Source organism: Mustelus asterias, chromosome 26, assembly GCF_964213995.1.
Source record: "Mustelus asterias chromosome 26, sMusAst1.hap1.1, whole genome shotgun sequence".
NCBI classification, from domain to species: Eukaryota; Metazoa; Chordata; class Chondrichthyes; order Carcharhiniformes; family Triakidae; genus Mustelus; species Mustelus asterias.
The window spans coordinates 46,489,041-46,508,203 of record NC_135826.1 but is presented as its reverse complement, the minus strand read 5'-3'; the positions used below and the strand labels follow the sequence as shown (position 1 = coordinate 46,508,203).

At 41.3% G+C, this 19,163-nt stretch overlaps 1 protein-coding gene across 12 annotated transcripts in view; it reads left to right on the top strand.

Annotated features, from left to right (window-relative positions):
• The window catches only part of LOC144479672 (small glutamine-rich tetratricopeptide repeat-containing protein alpha-like), a 38,499-nt gene extending 22,036 nt beyond the window's left edge, over positions 1-16,463 (top strand). For 6 of the 12 annotated variants that reach the window (XM_078198669.1, XM_078198671.1, XM_078198672.1 and 3 more), the window contains 9 exons: positions 1,351-1,435; positions 2,349-2,448; positions 4,469-4,573; positions 8,320-8,458; positions 11,342-11,404; positions 12,184-12,221; positions 12,319-12,414; positions 13,837-13,959; positions 16,276-16,463. In XM_078198669.1, the coding sequence (XP_078054795.1) occupies positions 1,351-1,435; positions 2,349-2,448; positions 4,469-4,573; positions 8,320-8,458; positions 11,342-11,404; positions 12,184-12,221; positions 12,319-12,414; positions 13,837-13,948 (738 nt within the window). In that variant the 3' untranslated portion in view covers positions 13,949-13,959; positions 16,276-16,463. The remainder of the gene's footprint in view (positions 1-1,350; positions 1,436-2,348; positions 2,449-4,468; positions 4,574-8,319; positions 8,459-11,341; positions 11,405-12,183; positions 12,222-12,318; positions 12,415-13,836; positions 13,960-16,275) is intronic. The other 6 variants (XM_078198676.1, XM_078198677.1, XM_078198679.1 and 3 more) reach the window with 1 other exon arrangement.
• Positions 16,464-19,163: the final 2,700 nt, after the last annotated feature.

The window sequence follows — 19,163 nt, the reverse complement described above, 5'->3', positions numbered from 1 at the left end:
TTTTATAAAGCTGCAATTGTAATAATAATAATTGTTTGGAAGTTGTGTTAAATTTGGCAACATAGAAACTAGAAGCAGGAGGCGGCCATTCAGCCCTCCGAGCCTGTTCCGCCATTCATCTTGATCATAGCTGATCATCGAATTCGGTAGCCTGATCTCCCCCGCCCCCCTCTTCCTCCCATATCCCTTTAGCAATGACAGCATCTGTCAAAGCCATGTACAGTGGGCAAGTTCTACTCTATATTATTTGGTGGCCTGGACTAAGTTGGTTGTAAGCATGATATTGTAATCTTAAGCATGCCTCTGAGTTAGAGAAAAACATAATCTGTGTGTTCCCTGCTTTTAATCCATCGGGGAGTTGGGGCAGTCACTCCAGTTATTTAATGTTTTGGGTCATGTAAAATCTGTGTTCAGGGCCACTTGCTGCAAATGCAGTTGTAGACGCATGGGCCACACAATCAGAATAGGAAGGCAAAAATTGGAAGGTAAAACATGCTTTAAAACATATCCTTAGTCATTTAACCAATTTACTTCGTTGGCAGTTTTGACCTTTTAGAATTAGTAGCTGTGTATCATAAGATGCTTTAAATGTATTAGTCATTTAACATGGTACCATTCTGTGAACACTAATTATTGCAGTTGAATGACCTTTTGATAATAAACAATATTCTAATTTTGCACATCTCCCTCCATTTCCCCTATCCTTCATGTCCAGGCGTAAGCTTTTCTTTGTTTTATTCACGCTTCCTCTTTGCTGTTGTGACTTCCAAGTGGTTGCATACCTGGTGTGATCCACAAACTAAATGCATCAGTGAAATAGAGGTTACATGAAACCAAATAAAACATATGTTTCTGTGTTTCCTTCCTCATTGGATCCCCTTCTGTTCAGTCATGTAACGTTGAAAGTGCAGTGGTGTTTGAATAAAACTTGGATTACCTCCAGCATACTAGAGGATCCAGCATCAACATTACATTAATATAAAAGCAAGATCCTGCGCATGCTGGAATCTGAAACAAAAACAGAAAATGTTGGAAAATCTCAAGAGGTCTGACAGCATCTGTGGAGAGAGAATAGAGCCGACGTTTCGAGTCTGGATGACCGTTTGTCAGAGCCCAGACTCGAAACATTGGCTCTATTCTCCCTCCAATTGCTGGCTAGATTTTCCAGCATTTTCTGCTTTTGGATCAAGATTACATTGCGTGGGCTGAAATTTGTCTTTTTAATCTGTCATTTATAAAATCCTAACTGAGTCTCTTTCCCCCTAGAAAAGCATGTTTAAGATTCCTTGATCTCTGACATAAAGGCTGAATTTTGAGATGCGTGACACTCTTTTCCATGTTTATTTACAGGAGATACCTAACGTGATTGTGGACTCTGTGCCTACTTCACCAACTGTTGAAGACATCTCAAAAGCTGAGCAGCTGAAAACTGAAGGTAAAAATGATTGCTTGCAATGTATATTTGTCAGAATGTCTGTGTGTATTTCTCTTTGCCCATGCCTAACTTACTTACTACATTAAACAGTGGCTTCTTGCCAAGGACATTAGCAAAGATTTTCGCTGAAGTAGTTCACCTTTCAGTGTTTGGGCTAGTAAATCTGCTAGATTGGCAGGTTAAAATTTTCACCCGCAGCAGGCAGTCAGCAGAGTTGTGACTTATCAACGCAAACAATCTTCGTCGTAAATCCCTTTTTTGATTAACAAAAATTACTGCATGCAGCATCTGTTTCGATAGGAAGGTTCAGAAAAAAATGTTGTAAGACGTTGGGGAAAGACCAGAGGACTGAGATTAATTGGGTATCACAGAACTGGTACAGGCAGAATGGGCCAAGTGCCGCCTTTGTGCTGTATGATTCTGTAATAAGTTTGCTGCTTCCAGTTCTTGAACAGGACTCTGGTGGTACTTTGATGTGAGACCAATTGCTAGCTGGATTGTTGAACCTTGTGTGAGTGGAAGTATTTGGAAGAAAGCTTTTTCATCTTTGAATATAGAAAACCTGCAGTCTCGACTTTGCCCTTCAGGTTTATGACCATTTACTTAAAGCACCCTCACTCAACTATTCTGTTTTTGTCTCAATTTTTAATCTTAAGGTTCACACGGTCATACTTTTGTTGGAGCCATTCCCAATTATCCAAAATGTTCTGAAGCTTTTGAGAACTGAAAGTTGGGAATTACAAGCTGTATGAAGAGGAGGAGGGGTGGCAGAGCATGAAAACAATTTGGAAAAGGCAGTGGTTCATAATTAGAAGCGTGCTCAACCTTAAAAGTTTCTTTGATTATAACTTGGATATCCGGGCTTTCCTAGGATGCATGTAATTGATTCTGATTCTCTCCTTTCATCATTTAGGAAATGAGCAAATGAAAGTAGAAAATTACCAGTGCGCTGTAGATTACTACACAAAAGCCATTGAGTTGAATCCGAGCAATGCAGTTTATTATTGCAACAGGTATGATGGATGTTAGTTTTATTTCCTTCTGTTCTGTGTCAACCTTTTAGATACACATTCCAATTATACTTGGAGCCTTTTATGTGAGCTGTGGTCTTTAGCAGAAAGATTACTTCAAGGGTGAGCTATTTAGCAATTAGCAAGTTGGGTGTCATTTATTATTTTGTCCCACAACTTTAGGCTTTGCCAACCAGTCAAGTGCAGGCATATCTACAGATCCCTCGTCACCAAAGTCTTGTACGAACAGTCCGAGGAGAGAAAAGCTGAATGGGGCAATTGGGAATTAAATTGAGGGCTACCATAGCAAAATATTTGCATAGAATCATTTATTACTGTAGCAGTCTGCTGGGACTCTCCACAAACCGCTTTTACACATGTGCTGCCTTGTATTTTGTGTACTGTATGCCAGTGTCATATATTTGGTTTAATACCAACCGAAAAATAAATGTTTTATTTGTAGTCTGGCGTGTCAGCTGAATGATTCACTGAAGCCGTTGGGGTCTGCCATGAAATCTAGTGACAAATCAAAAAATGATAAAAGCACCCTTACCGAAGTTATATTTCAACAAAGCTAAATTTAGTTTTGATATTTAGATAAACATTCCCAAGCAGCTTCTAACTAATTCTTCTGAATTATTTGACCAGATAGCTGCTGTACAATCCCTCCTAAGCATTCTTTTTGCTATATCTAATTATTAGCTGTTTAAAATCAAGGCCAAGAACAGATTCTGTTTCTCCCCATTGTGCCTTTCAAAATCAAGTTCATGCGAGGACATGGCAGTGGACTGAGTAAGTACAGAGGACTAGTACAGGAGCTGTAGACTGAATGGATCCTTCTGCTATGTAATTTTTTTTTTTTAAAAATAGATTAGGGTAAATTGAGGATAAAATTTAAGCTGAAGTATAACAGGAGCAAAGTGGGAGCAGATTCAAATTAATGAGGAAAGTTGAAACGAGAAAGAACTTCGATTCATCATCACTGCCATGTTACATCCTCAGGCATCCCACAAACTCTTTAATCATTTCTTTATACTTGGGCTACATTCATGGTTATGTAGGCAAACATGGCAGCCAATTTACAGTTGGGAAATGTAGCAGTGGCGCCAGTCCATCACATGAAGACTGATTATTAAACACACTGAGCTGGGATCTGAAATGCACTTCCCTGAACAAGATTGTGGAAACAGATTCAACAACAACATTCAAAAGAGAATTGGATAAGTATTGGAAGCGGAAAAAAATTACAGGGCTATGGGGAAAGAGCAACATGGTGGGACTAATCAGGTGGCTGTACCAAAGAGCTGGCATGGATACGATGGGCCAAATGCTGTGCTGTTGCATTCAATGGAATGGGCTTCCACGCAAGGTGATAACAAAAACCTTGGAATTATTTCAGAAGCTGTGGTAGACCAACTGGGTCAGGTCATTGAGTGTCTTTAAGACAGAGATACATAGGTTCTTAATTAATAAGGGGATCAGGGATTGTGGAGGAAAAGGCAGGAGAATGGGGATGAGAAAACCATCAGCCCTGATTGAATGGTGGAGCAAACTTGATGGGCCGAGTGGCCTAATTCTGCTCCTATGTCTTATGGTCTTATGGTCTAACTGGATGGAATAATTGGGGTTCTATTGAATGCTTTCCTTATACATATATATCTAGTGAATGTCGGAACATGAAAAATGGGGAGAAGTGATATTGATATTCAGACTTGAGATACAGATTAGTGGCAAAGAGAGGATCTTCTGAAAACTGTTAGTTGATGGTCATTATATGAGAGAAAGGGGAATCAGTGAAATAGAAAGCCAAGCTCACAGTTGGATTGAGATGTATGAAGGCTGCAGCATCTAGAACTGTAATAGCTGGGCAACTCATATTTTTGCTAACTGCATGTGTATAAGATGATTCAGATGTCTCTAACCTGCTTCATTACAGCAAGATCAAATACTATGATTTTTCAAGCTCTTATCGGATGTAAAATGATCTGATTTTTACTGCTCACTATTTTGTGTTCTTTTGCAGGGCAGCAGCGTTGAGTAAATTAGGAAACTATACCGGAGCAGTGCAAGACTGTGAAAAAGCAATAGCTTTTGACCCGAGCTACAGCAAGGCTTACGGCAGAATGGGGTGAATAGGATTTTTTCTTTTCAAACACAATTCTCCCCTACTCCATGCCTGATTGTGCTGGTTCCAAAGATGAGGATTCTGGGCACCTTCTACTCAAGTAGTCACTTTTCATTTACCAACGTAGGCTAGTCAAACCCGAGAGGGCATCACCGGCAAATTTGATCTCATCCTTATGGGATGTCTGCATGTTCACAGGAGATTACAGGCACAGAAACAGTAACAGGAATCCTGGGCTTCCACTCACTAATCCAGAACATTGAAGCAGTTGTGGCTCTGTGGCCAAAGTAATTAACATAACTAAATTGGCACAGGCCATGGCTAAATCCTGGTTTGTGTATTTGTTCACTAGTTAAGCCTTTGGAGATGCTGTTTAAAATGCATACCACCTGTAGCTATGAGCCTGTATGTATTGGAGCTCAGAAGATTGGGAGGCAATCTTCTTGAAACATACACCATCCTGGGGGTGCTTGACAGAGTGAATGCTGAAAGGATGTTTCCCATTGTGGGGGAGACCAGACCTAGGGTACACCATTTAAAAATGTGGGGTCGTGATGAGGAGAATTTTTTCTCTCTGTGCATTGGGAGTCTGTGGAACCCACCTCCCCAGAGAATGGTTGAGACAGTGACATTGAATATTTTTAAGGCAGAGGGAGATAAACTTTGATTCCCTTGTTAATCAATAATCTATTGGGAGTAGGCAGAATGTGGAGTTGAGGCCTCAGTCATGACCTTATTGAATGGTGGAGCAGACTTGAGGGGCTGAATGATCTACTAACCCTAATTAGTATGTTTGGATAGGATTAATATTTTTAATCACTGCTGACAGTTAAGAACACTTATTGTACAGATGTCCTAAATTTTATGATTTAAGCCACAAAACAAAGTAAAGAATTTTCCTTTGTATTCTGCAATTAGGGGCAGATTTTTGCACTCACCCCAAGGTGGATTCTAAAGCCGGGAGAGGCGGGGGACGTAAAATTGCATGGCCAGAATTTATCCCAGGATCCTCCTCATGCAACGCAGATGCAATTTCACGGTTGGGCAGGCAGGACCTTGGGCAGGAGCCCAGGCCTTTCATCTATTAAGGCTATTAACTGGCCCATCTGGGACCTTGGAGCTCCTCCTCTGGCCACTGCAGCACTGTGCCTGGATGGATTGGTAAGCTGTCAGCCAATCTGTTTGGCCTACAGCTCCAAAGATGGACGGAAGTTCCTCCCACTGCCAATCAACGCTCAAGTGAATGTTAAATGGCAATGGGCTTCTATGAGTCGGCAGTTGCATGTTATGTGCCAATTCTCACCGCCATCCTTAAAATTCTACTCTAGAATCTCCAGGAGATGCTTGTTTGTGACCATGAGATTCCCACAGGGCAGTAGCTAGGAGACCAGGTGGCAGCAGTGAAAATAGCAATGCTGTCGGAGAACCCAGTGTGTTCTCTCCTGCTTAAGTTAGCAATGATGGCCAGATAGGTTTTTTTTACATTAACTAGGGTTTGCTTTATCACCTCCATTATTTCTATTTTCTTTCCCCATTCTCGTATTTGCCATTTGTATCCAGTCCAGTGAAAGACTGAAGCACCATCTAAATTTGACTGAGTTTCTGCTAGGATAATATCTAAAGATTTAATGTGTAACTAGGTAAATTGAAAGACTATGGGAAAGGACAGTAGATTTGTATTGAATTCAAACAAAGCATTACCCTGGGTCTCTGGATTACTCGTACAAAATGACAGTATCACTATGTCACTGCCTCTCCTATCACCTGTGCCCTTGCTGACCTACTTGAAACACAACTCATCAAAAGTTGTTATTCTTGTGTTTAAATTTGCCCCTTAAGCTCCAGGTCATCAACTAAAGGTTTTGACTCTGCTTTTATTGTTCCTTCTATCTTTCTGGAACATCTTAGGATATTTTTCAACATTTAAGGGTACGTAAATGCCTTTTTCATTCACTCGAGCAAAGAAGAAGATGTTATCCTGTGAAATTTAGCAGACAATACAGTATCTTCCAAATAGCTCTAACATTGGACTGGGCTAAAATCCTGTTGCTTCTACTAGTAACTAATGGTTTCAAGACCTTTGGGAAAGCAATAAAGCAAGGATTCAAAGTTCAGCATTTCTGTTTGCGAGCCCTGCAATCAAATATTTACAGACTGTTGGTGTAACATAATGGCCACGATTCTCCCATCCCACTGCGCTAATTGCGGGAGATTGTTGCATCGGCCGATTCACTGGGTTCACATGAGCCTTCGCACCCCGCTTGTGTCTCCCAGCGCCGGATTTCTGGCGGTGTCTGCTCCGTGCCGGAAATCGGCAGGGCGACGTAAAGACCATTTAGATGGTCATTGCAGCATAAATTACATACGGTTAACAGGCCCAGGACTGAAGTCTCCGGGCCCACTAGCAACTCCCACTCTGCCAGAGTATTTCACTCCAGCGAGAATTATGTAGCTCCCCACTTTCGGGGAGCTAGCAGTCCGACCCAGCTGGAGTAAAGTGGGGGGGGAGAAATCGAGGCCCCCCCCCCCCCAAAAGGGTCGGGTGGTGGGGTGAGGAGCCCCTGGGTATTGGCACCCTAGCAGTACCAGCCTGTGCCCCAAGGGGCAAAGTGCCAATGTCCAGGGGGCACCTTGGCACTGTCCACCAGGCATGGGGCAGTGCAAAGGGGGCAGGGCATATGGCGACAGGGCCTGATGGGGGCTGGCCTAGGGGACGATTGGTGGAGGTGGGGGGGGGGGGGGGGGGGGGGGGGGTCCTGAAGCCACTCGGTATAGGGGTTGCTGGGGGAAGCAGGGAGGCCAGCGATTGGGGCTGGATGGGAGTTGGGGGGGGGGGGGCGGGGGGTGGATTCAGGCCGCGCCGGGGTAGGGGGGGGGGAGCGCATGCGCAGTGACCAGCTCAGCGCAATGGTTTCAGCCTCTCCAGCGGGGTTAGGCCCTGCACCCTGAAATGATAATGATATTCAGGTTGGTGGCCTCTGCAGTGCACAGTGTGAGAGACTTTTCTCGGAACTCCCACTGGGAAAAAAAAGTATGAATTATTCCAGTTTTCACGCCAATTCGACACTTCGAATCTTTGGAGGGGAATTCTGCAGAATATCTTTTGCAATGTCAGGCGTGTTGTCACCTGAACCAAGGAGCTCAATCATGGTCATTTGATCTTGGTTGGAAAGCTGTGAAGGATAAAAGTATATTTGAATCTTATAGCGTGTTTAAATATTCTGTTTGTCATTGATGTCTATCAGGCTGCCACAGAGCTTATGACGCAAGTGTCACCTTGACTGACTTTGTACAGTTTTCACCTCTTGAGACATAAGGATTTGGTGCTTGAGTCATGGTATAGGACTTCAGTACCAAAAGAGCATCAAAGATCTGTCATCTTTTGTACCTTAAACTATCTGCCTGAAAACAAAAGATTCGATGGTGCAATATTTCCAATGTCCTGGCGAATGTTCTTCCCTCAACTTCACTTGGGGGAAAAAAAACAAATAGCAGGTCATTAATTGCAATGTTAGTCAGTCCTTGCTATAATTAAACTTCAAAAAATAAGTCATTGAGTGTGAAGGACTTTGAGTGTGATAAAATGCCATATAAATGCAAGCCTATGTTCACTCACATTTTGCTGGCATGCCCTTCTTGAAATTTGAACATTTTATAATTTCTATACGGTTCTGCGGTGATGTTGTAAGTTCTAAGAATACAGAATGTGTTGCACCTGCATAAAAATTAATTGATTTGATTCATTTCAGGTTGGCCCTAGCTAGTCTAAATAAATACAGTGAGGCAGTTAATTACTACAAGAAGGCACTGGAGCTGGACCCTGAAAACGAATCCTACAAAGCAAACCTTAGTGTAGCAGAACAGAAGATCAAGGATGCGCCAAGTCCAGTAAGTGCTGAGAAATGAAACAAGGATCCGCTCATATTATTTTGTAATCTTGTGAGCACTCAAGATTTTAAGTCTGTACAAAAGCAGGATATTGTCTGAAATCCATTTTCGAGGGCTTTTATCTGCAGTAACACGAGTACAGTTTTATTTCTGCAGTGTTGTGAAATAAAAAGAGAGAGAATAATTTCAAGTCCAAGTAGTCCTCTGTTCTAGATTCTCAATTTTTCTGACTTTATAAATCATTGAATGTTTTTTCAAAAGTCGAATCTAAATCCCTGAATCTTTTTCTGAATGGGGCTACCCGGATAACGAAGTGCTAGCCACTTATGCTGTCACTAAAGAGAAACTGTCCAGAGCAATTCTGTTGATTGAAATGCCAATTCCAGATTGGCCTGGGAAGTGCTCTAGGACTGAGTTCACCCAGCTGGCAGTGCAGAACAAATATTTAGCGTACACGTACAGTTTCGTGTGTCTTTTCTTTTTAGAAATAGCTGTTAGAATTGCTCTATAGATGCTGTATGATTATGTGCATGCTTTAGGATCTACAAAGGAATTTTAGAAGGTTGACCACTTCAGTTGTGCTTGCTGCATGCAGAAGAACGGAAATAAAGTAGAGCTGGTCTTCATGATAAATTTAAAAGCAAGGTACTTCATACTGACTCAACAAGAAAATCCTCTGTCCAGAGTGGCGTTGAATAACCAGCAAATTTCCAAGTTTGATCCCTAGTCTGTGCTGAGGTAGCCAATTTTAGCAAGGATGTTGTTAGGTGACACAATTATTCAATGGTCGAGCGGGGCAAAAAAATCACTTGTTGGACTGTATTCCAGCACATCTGAACCTGTTTTATCCTACTGGAAGGTTGCTTCTGATAGGAGAACTAAAAGATGCTTTGAAAGGTGAAAAATGAAATGAGGTAGAGGAAAGAAATATGCAAATATTGATCCATAAAGAATTACAAGCAGCAATGCAAGGTGATGCTATCACAACTGCAAATATTTACTTGGGTTCATTTCTAGAAGAGCAGACTACAAAAACAGGGAAGTAATCCATGGAATTCCTACAGTACAGAAGGAGGCCATTCAACCCACAGAGTATGTACCGACCACAATCCCATCCAGACCCTATCCCCATAACCCCACACATTTACACTGCTAATCCCCCTGACACTAGGATCAATTTAGCATGGTCAATCCACCTAACCCGCACATCTTTGGAGTGCAGGAGGAAACCGGAGCACCGACTCGGGGAGAAAGTGCAAACTCTGCACAGACAGTGACCCAAGGTTGGAATTGAACCTGGGTTCTTGGCGCTATGAGGCAGCAGTGATGTCTTGGTTAGACCACGATTGAAGTATAGTCTCCACAGTGAAAGGATATTGAAGGACTGGAGGGAGTCTAAAAAATATGTATAGGGATGTTTCTATGAGAGAATGCAGCTATGAGGAAAGATTAAACAGGCTGGGGCTCACTATTCTAGATAAGAGGGGGACCCGATAATGGCGATTTGTAACCATGAAGGAGTTTGATGGGCTGGATTTGGAACAGGTGTTTCCAATTATAGGTGAGTCCATGACACGGACTCGTGCGTATAAATTATAAGATGGTCACCAACAAATCAAATAATGAACTTCGGTGGTAAGAATGGAACTTGCCACTATGTGGGAGAGGTTGAAGTAGCGACTTTCCAGTAGACGCTCGAAATTTACATGGGGGACAAAGAAATATTGGAACGGGTGCTCAGGCTGAGAGGTAATTAAAGTGGGAGGAATCTCCTGTAGAGTATAAACACTGGCATAGACCAATTGAGCTAAATGGTGTATATCCTGCATTGTGCATTCCATATAATCCTTTTCAAAGTGCACAAAATCTGCACGCAACATGCAGAGTATTAAATAATAAGCTTTATTCAATTATTTCAAAATTTTATGGGTGCCATTGGGGATCTGAGCAACTTTGGTTAGCCCAGTCATGTCGGAGGTAGATTCCATTTTAACCAACTAGTCATTTCTGGGTGGCGTTCATACCACAGTTAAACTCCAGGGCTACACTCCTGGAACATTCTGCATAAAGCTCTCCGCATCACTTCAGGCTCAAAATCAATCTTGTTATTGAAGCCTTTGCTCACCTCTTATCATTTATCCCTTTTTATTTGTTTTGTTGTCCTTTTCCCTTACCCCTTCCAAACGTGCTTTGGGCATTTGCTATTTGAAAGGTGTTATATAACCAAGTCGAATGAATCTTGAAATCTGTACTGGAAGAGGAGTCGACACTTTTCTGTCATCCTAGTAATGACATAAACACAATGCCATTTTGTGCTACTACTTTGCAATCAATCTCGCCTCTACTTTTCTTTTGTCATATGCAGCCTGTTTATTTAAGTGTGGTGGGAGGGGGTTAATTTTTTTTTGTATGTCGTGGATGCACAGGAACTGAAGGGCCAATTTGCATTTGGTTGCTATGTAGCCATGCAGCTTAAAGGGAATATTGACTGCAGCTCTTTTTTTTTTGCCGAAAAGCAAACTTTATACTTGCTGTTCTTTTAGTTGGGAGCAACAGGGAGGGGGCGAATATGGAAACATCACTGGGCAGTAGATGGAATTGAAGTATCCTGCGACTCGTTGAAAAGGAGTTGGAAGCTGCTTTTTTTTTTCCCCCTTTCCATAATGGAATGGTTCTGTTTGAGAGTAGCAGAGAATCGTTCACTATCGCATTTCAAGCTTGGCAGCTGACCGGCGACTGAACTGGGAGATGGTTTCACCATACAGTTGAGTTGAAGTGTCCTCCAGGGTGCATGTGCCCTCAACTTGATGTCAGTCGTCCTCCTCCATTCCACATCCTCTCGCTTTAGCTCATGGAGTATTTGTTCTTTTTTTTTCCCCCCAGACAGGAGGCAGCGGTGGGTTCGATCTGGCAAGTTTACTGAATAACCCAGGCTTCATGAATATGGTAATTTTGCTGCTTGGTCTCTCTCTTTACCTGCTTTTTTTTTATGTTTATAATTTATTTATCTGTTGCCCCTTACAAGACCACTTGCCTCCAAATAACTTTGCCCCATTGGGTGAAGAAATTCAATGCCATGAATATATCCCGTTACTGCTCCGTGGCCAGCATTCTGGCTGAGATGGACAACCTGCCTGATTACTTGCCAGCCTTGCAGAGGAATCATTTCTTTCTTGGTATTCCTCCAACAGGCCTTGGTGGGTGATGCTGATGGAAAATGTTGTCACTAGGATTTCAGTCCGGTGCGAGTGTGAAATTTTTCTGTTGTGTTCACTTGTACTTTCCGATGCTGTCACCGCTTGATTTCATTTTATTCCTTCTAATTTTGGGTTGCATCTGGGGTCGAGTACTAGTCCCAAACCACAATAGAGCGAAGTACCGATATGCACAAGTGGGTGGGTTGTTGGGAGTAGCTGACGGTGATGAATTGAACCTATTGCCAACACTAAGCATGTTGACTTAAGCGGGCCTGTTCCAATAATGCACTGATAGCCAGTATAGCCCAGTAACAATGGATATCTCAGCAATGTAACAAGGAGGCAGACTCAGCACTCAAATTATGTTGGAAGACCAGCCCTACAAATAACAAGCTCTTCACTTTGAATGTCATTTGCATCATTGTAATATGTAAAAACTTTGATTTGCAAATACGTTATTTATGTAAAATATACCAGAAATCATTTTTAGTTGACTTGAGTGATTTCAGAATTATTTCCTTTTTTTAGGCATCAAATCTAATGCAGAATTCACAAGTACAGCAATTGTAAGTTTCTCCTTTTTAATAGTTTCTCTCTTAGTTACTCCTAATTCTGAGGTTCTTGGGTTCATTTAATGATTTTTGTCCAAATTCTGTTGGACAGAATGTCTGGAATGATGTCTGGGTCCTATGGTCCAGTCGGCGGTGGTGGGGCAGGTCCTGGGACAGGAGCCAATGATATTGCAGGCCTCATCCAAGCGTGAGTTTGCTTTTCGTTCTTGCTCTTCCTGCCTTCATTACAAGTCAAACAAATCTTTCGTAATAAGCTTGCAACCAAAGGTCAACTATCCACCTCTCTCCACATGAATGAATTCCACTTGCTGCTTTTATTTATGTCCTTGAAGGATTCTAATGATTTACTGATCACCTTTCACCTCCTACCACTTTATCCTTGCTCTTTTAAAAAGGAAACGCATACTACATCTCCTGTCTGTTGCCAATTTTATGCACATTGGACTGTCTCCAGTGGCTACCCCATGAGATAAATTAGTTTTCTCTCCATCTTATCTATGGTAGCTTGGCCTCAAAAGCCACAATAAAGGTAGTCAAATACTTTGATACTCAACCTTCTTTATTTATTAACATATGGAAATACAGTGCAACACAGAGTCAGAACTGGAGGCAACGGGATACACAGATCCCACGTAATACGACTAAAGCCCACGGTACTGATGATGTCACTCCTCACGCTCATACCCACTGTATACATTCAAATGGGAAGCTACTTGCTACAACACTATCAACTCCTTTAATCATAAACACATCAAATTTAGCACCCCTCAATCTTTTGTGCTTAGAATCATAGAATGATACAGCAGCGAATCATCTGCCACATGATTGGCGCATCATGTCTCTGACAGCTTTGTGACTGTCCCATTAATAACCCACCCCCTCTTTCCCGATAGCCTTGCAAATCTTTTTTTTTATTTATTCAGTTTACTCTTGAATGTTATTGAAACTACTTCCAACACCCTTTCAGGCAGAACATTCTAAGTCACAGCAACTTGCTGTATGTTTCTTTAAAAAGGTTGTCTCCGATTACCTCTTGTTCTTTTGCTAACCATTTTAAATCTGTGGCCTCTGGTTACCAGCCCTTCTGTATTTCATTAAATGTGAAGTCCTTTGAACCCTACTGAGGATGCGAAAGAGCCCTATATAAATAGAAACTGTTTCTTAGCTTGTAGACTCTCCTGTGTTAATTTGAAACTGTGTTGAATTGTAAAATGAGTACCTGTGATAGCCGCCTACTGCCATTGTTTTGTTTGGGTCGCTTACTATCTCCAGATACCTTGGGCTGCCACGAAAGATTACCTGTTGCAAAAAAAGCTTTCTAAGCTCATAAGTTCAAAATCTGTCATGTTGACTGCCTCTGAACTTGTGCACAAAATTGTAGCACTCTGTGAGCAAGTCACAAACGGATTGATGGGGTATTGACGTGTATCAGATTGCTTGGTCCCCAGCTGTTGGCAGTGTTATTTTCAGATGTCCGATGGGAAGTATGTTTGGGGGAGGGGGGGCGGGGGGAGATTGTCTCAAGTGGATGCATGGCATGCAATCCACACAAATCATGTCCTATTTCTAATGTGACTAGCTTTCTTTAATTTTTTTTCCTTCAATCCAGAGGACAGCAGTTTGCACAGCAGATGCAGCAGCAGAATCCAGAGCTAATTGAACAGTTACGGAGCCAAATCCGGAGCCGAACCCCCAGTGCCAGCAACGAGGAACAGTCCTAACAGGAGACAATGTGAGTGTTGTTTGACAGTGAATTGGCAATGTAGGTAAATACAGAAGCTAACTTCAGGAATATGGGAAAATGGCAGCATTAGTCAGGAAGACTGATTGAAAGTTTTCATTGATTTTTTTTTCACTTAATTAAAACACTTGAGGTATATTTTTAGTCAGTTTGCAGTTAGCAATTAAATCAGTGTAAATATAAAGTACTTTGTGGGTAGCAGCGAATCAAATGACAAAAGCCATTGCGGTTGTAGGTCTTTATCCAGGCAAAGATCTTTAAGATGAAACAAAGATCAAACTAAGGGAGAAGTTTCTTAATTCTACTATCTGGAGCTCTGTATAAACCCATGGTCCCGATATTTCTCCCTGCATTTTAAAACCAGTCTCCATGACCAAGTATTTAGTTGCCTCTTAGCCCTTGCACAGGGCTATCTATTCCACTTCAAAACAGTACAGGATATTTTTACCTTCAAAATATTGCATCAATGTAAGTTGTTGACAGATAAACTTACACAAAGCATTTTATTAACTGAAGAGATGAGGATGTGCCTTATCTGGGACTTTATCCTTATTCTCAAGTGCCTTAAGAGAATCCACTGTCATCATCTGTTTAGTGTCTTGTTTGAATGTTAGAAGTAAAATCACTGTATAATACAAGGACAGCCAGTGTAATCTTCAAACACACTGGAAAAGCAAGAGAGAAGAAAAGGAAGTATTTAAGGGGGTAGTAACATGAAAATCCCGAGGAACCACTGTCATTCGGCATTTGAGAATTGGAAATGTTGAGGCTTTCAAATGCTGCTCACCTGTGCATTTCCAACATTTTCTCATTTTACTGACTCATGTCTGAACTGACTTAGCTAGTCACAGTCACAATAGTGGTAACATTCTGTCCTTGTCCCAAGTATCCTGTTTCTGATTAGCTCCCCCCAAAGCTGGAAAGTGGACATTGTGATGATACTGTGCTGTTAATATATTTTAGATTTGGAGGTGGGGGGGGTGGGTGGGACTGCTTTAAGATGCGGTGTTTTGTTAAAAACAGTCGGTTTGCCTGGTAGGAATGCAGCAGATGCTGAGAAAACCAGCTAATTACTCATTTTAGACAAGTAGTGTTTATTAAGCGGAAGGCTTAATGGGATTTTTTTAAATTAAAGTAATGGAAGGTACGTTAGATGCATGGACAATGTCATGTGATATTAGCCATGATGTGGAGTTGCCGACGTTGGACTGGGGTAGGCACAGTAAGTAGTCTCAACACCAGGTTAAAGTCCAACAGGTTTATTTGGTAGCATGAGCTTTCAGAGCGCTGCTCCTTCATCAGGTGAGTCAATTCTCCTTCATCACTCACCCGATGAAGGAGCAGCGCTCTGAAAACTCGTGCTACCAAATAAACCTGTTGGACTTTAACCTGGTGTTGTGAGACTACTTAATGTGATATTAGGTTAGTGGGAGGAGCTTGGCTATAACAGAGAATCAGTTTCATTTTCATTTTTAACAAAGAGTAGTTGTTGCCTGGAGCTGATAGAAAGAAGAGGCTGTCTCTTGCTCGCTCCAGAAGTTTTCTGAAAGCTCTAGGGCTGTTAACCCAAGTCAAAGCACGTATGCCTGGATTTGCTATTTTAAAGTGGAGTTCTTGCTGGGAATTGCTTGAAGTCAGAGGTCTTTAGCAAGCTGCTAAAACTCATCCTCTCTCTGAAAACTCCAAGACTATTAACAAAAGTTAAAGCACGTATGCTTGTGTTTTGCTAACTATGTTTAATGTGTGGTTCAAGTCTATAAGAGAAATAATGTTTGATTGGAACTGATATAGTGATATGTCATAAATTAGAATTGTTTCCTTTCATTTTAAGTATTTTTCAACTGTTAAAAGTTAAGCTGATTCATTTGTTATAGTTAAACAGTGTTGCAAAATCAAGTTTGTTTTGATAAATGCTCCACAGTTTGTCAGGAGAATCATGCCTGGCATGTAACATCCTATCCTCACAATGCCAAAATAGAAAAATTATTGGGGTCTAGTCTGGCTTCATAGCATACCTTGGGGTTCTGACCTGGCACCCCAACAACATATATGGCCAATGGATGAGGACACATTGAGTTTGGTTGTTTTGCCCTCTGCAGTTAAATGGTCTGCACACTTTTACTAATGAAGAAATAGCCCATTACACAGCATGGAACAAGGCGAGTTGCCAGTGGAGATGCATTATCAGGATGGTGGGAGCAAAGAATGATTTTTCTTAATCAATAAGATGACCTTTTTGTTACTGGAAACCTGAAATCTTCAAATAAGATTTTGTATGTGAATTAATTTTTGGATGTTAATTTACAGGAGATGTGCATCAGTCCAACCCCTACTCCTACAAATTGAGGTCGTTTGTTCTTCACTTTGCCATCAGGAACTTGAAGTAATGATTTGTACTGTCACTTGCATGTTCAGGCGGATCCTTAAAGCGGAGAGCTGACAACTTGTAAATACGGAATTAAAAAAAAAACTGGGTTTCAAGCTTGCAAACACCACTAATTGACCTTTTTGTGGAATTTATGTATTGAGCTTTCTGTGATTCTCTAAGTTTTTTTGATCAGAATGTTCACGGAGGAACACCTAGCTGCTCGATAGCTTATCCAGAACGTCTATCATCGTGTAAGATTCTACTGTTCTTCTTAAAAACAACAGAAGCTAACAGCAATGGCTCCATATCTCGCCTTCTCAATACTGACATTTCCCATAAGAATTCTTTTTTGTCTGAAACATTTTTTCCAACGTTTAGTCTGTGCAGGAGAATGGAACAGCAGAAGCCATATGTATAAATACAAACTAATTCAGCTTACAGTATGATCAACATCACTTGTGTTTTTCATTCATGTAGGCTTTTTAATGTCGCAGAAGATGTTATGAAAATAATAGAAGAATTTGTGCGTGGTCTTTTTAAACTTAACTGTTTGAAAACGAGAGGTGAACATGAATCGGGAGTAAAATGGTGAAACTTTTCTCAGTGGTAGTTTTTTGAAAAATCACTAATATTACCAGCTCACCTGAGATCCACTTCCAGTTTGTAGTTAATATATTTTAGAGAATGCTTTTGCAGTGTGGACAAAAGTTGTGTGTGCAGGGGCGGGGCGGGGGGTGGTGGGAATTGATTCGTGAAGCATGCTACTATGGTAGTGTCTGCCACACTGTTTGGGAAGCGGAACTGTTCTCGACACTACCAAAACCTCACATTTTCTGAGGATTGAGCATGTGTTATGCATTGTTCTAGCTGTAGGAATAAAAAGTCTTTATCAGCAGCCAGTTTTTGTAGCCAATACTTGCTCGTGAAAGGAGAGGACAATTGAATGGGAAAGCTTCTACTTCAATCACTAAGATATTGAGCTTAAATTTCTGTAGTCACTTGGGAGTGCAGAACTTGAGTATTGTTGAAAAAAAGAGACATGCTGTCAAAGTTTTTCATCTGAGACTCATCAGGAAAGAATCGCAAGAATATCAAACTTAAAGAGAACAACAATATATACTGCATGAGAAGGGTGTGCTGATTGGTTAGCAAGTGGATTCTGGTAGAAGTATTATCATGGAGAATGTACTAAGGAACAATTAACTGCCAAATATTTGTTTAAATTCAAATCCAGCGAATCAACTCTAGTCAAGGCATTGCCATGGGGAATGAACAAAGGAATGGCTCTACCCATGTTTTTATTTGGGTGAAAATTGCACAATGCGTGGACATGGTGTCTCTGTCTATAAAGGACAGACCTTTTGTGTGAATATATGTAGCTTCTAGCACGTGTAAGAAAGTGAGTCCGACTGGGTGATCTTAAATCGTTACTATAATTCTTAGCATAATTGTTTTGTAAGTGTTGTCCAAACGCAGAACCGCATCTAATATTGGAAACTTCTGAGTTTTACAAACACAGGCTCCTTGACTACAGTCAGTACTTTGCCTATTGCAAACAGCTGAAGTGACATGCTGTTTGATACAATCCAGCAGTCAATACCTGGCATTACACCAGCACTGAAATTCATGTACCACGTTTGTGTGGAAGGCAGAATGTCTTTTTGGCTTTGACGGCAGCATCCTGTTGATGGAGAATACCACTCATGTTGCTATTGCATAGTAGCAGCTTGACACGGATTGCTTCACCCATTGCTCAGGTCTACCTCGTATTACCCTGGAACGGTAAGGTGTCAAAAGTTTTGACAAAACAAAGCTTGGACAGCATGTTTCATCATTTTTCCAGTAATACTTGGACTTCTGTACAACTATGAAATCTACTTTTAAATATGCATACGGTATTCATGGAAGTGTTTTGGTGCCCTTTCTGTGCACATATATTTACCCTGTGCCACATGGCCAAAACCGCTTGTTTGCACTTTTGATGGAAAAATAGACCATGCAAACACTGTCAGTGCAAGTCCCTGTAAATAAATTTGATTTATCCAGTCAATAGTAAACTAATGGCTCTAAATTCATTCTAAACTTACTGGATCACAGGATGTAATCAGTAATACATTTGTTCACAGAGGAAGCCTGGAATGCCATGTCATGACAATTGAATTTGACTTATTCAATCACCATACCTAGTTCTGTGAGTAGGGTCTATTGCAAGGCATGGGTGTCCCAAATATTGAGGATATTATTAAACTAGAAAAAGTGCAGAAAATATTTACCAGGATGCTGCCGGGACTCGATGGTTTGAGTTATAAGGAGAGGCTGGATAGACTGTGACTTTTTTCTCTGGAGCGTAGGAGGCTTAGGGGTGATCTTATAGAGGTCTATAAAATAATGAGGTGCATAGATCAGCTAGATAGTCAGCATCTTTTCCCAAAGGTAGGGGAGTCTAAGACTAGAGGGCATAGGTTTAAGATGAGAGGGGAGAGAAACAATTTTATTTAGAGGGTGGTGAGTGTCTGGAACAAGCTGCCAGAGGTTGTAGTAGACGCCGGTACAATTTTGTCTTTTAAAAAGCGTTTAGACAGTTACATGGGTAAGATGGGTATAGAGGGATATGGGCAATTGGGACTAGCTTAGAGGTTAAACAAGGGACAGCATGAACAAGTTGGGCCGAAGGGTCTGTTTCCATGCTGTAGACCTCTATGACTCTGACTCTAAGTATTTGTCATCTTGTTATGCTATGGAGTCTCAGGGGCCCTGAGTAAAGTCCATGGTCTCCATAAATTTCAAATACTAACCGATCCTAATGTTCTGGCCTAGGATTTATCTA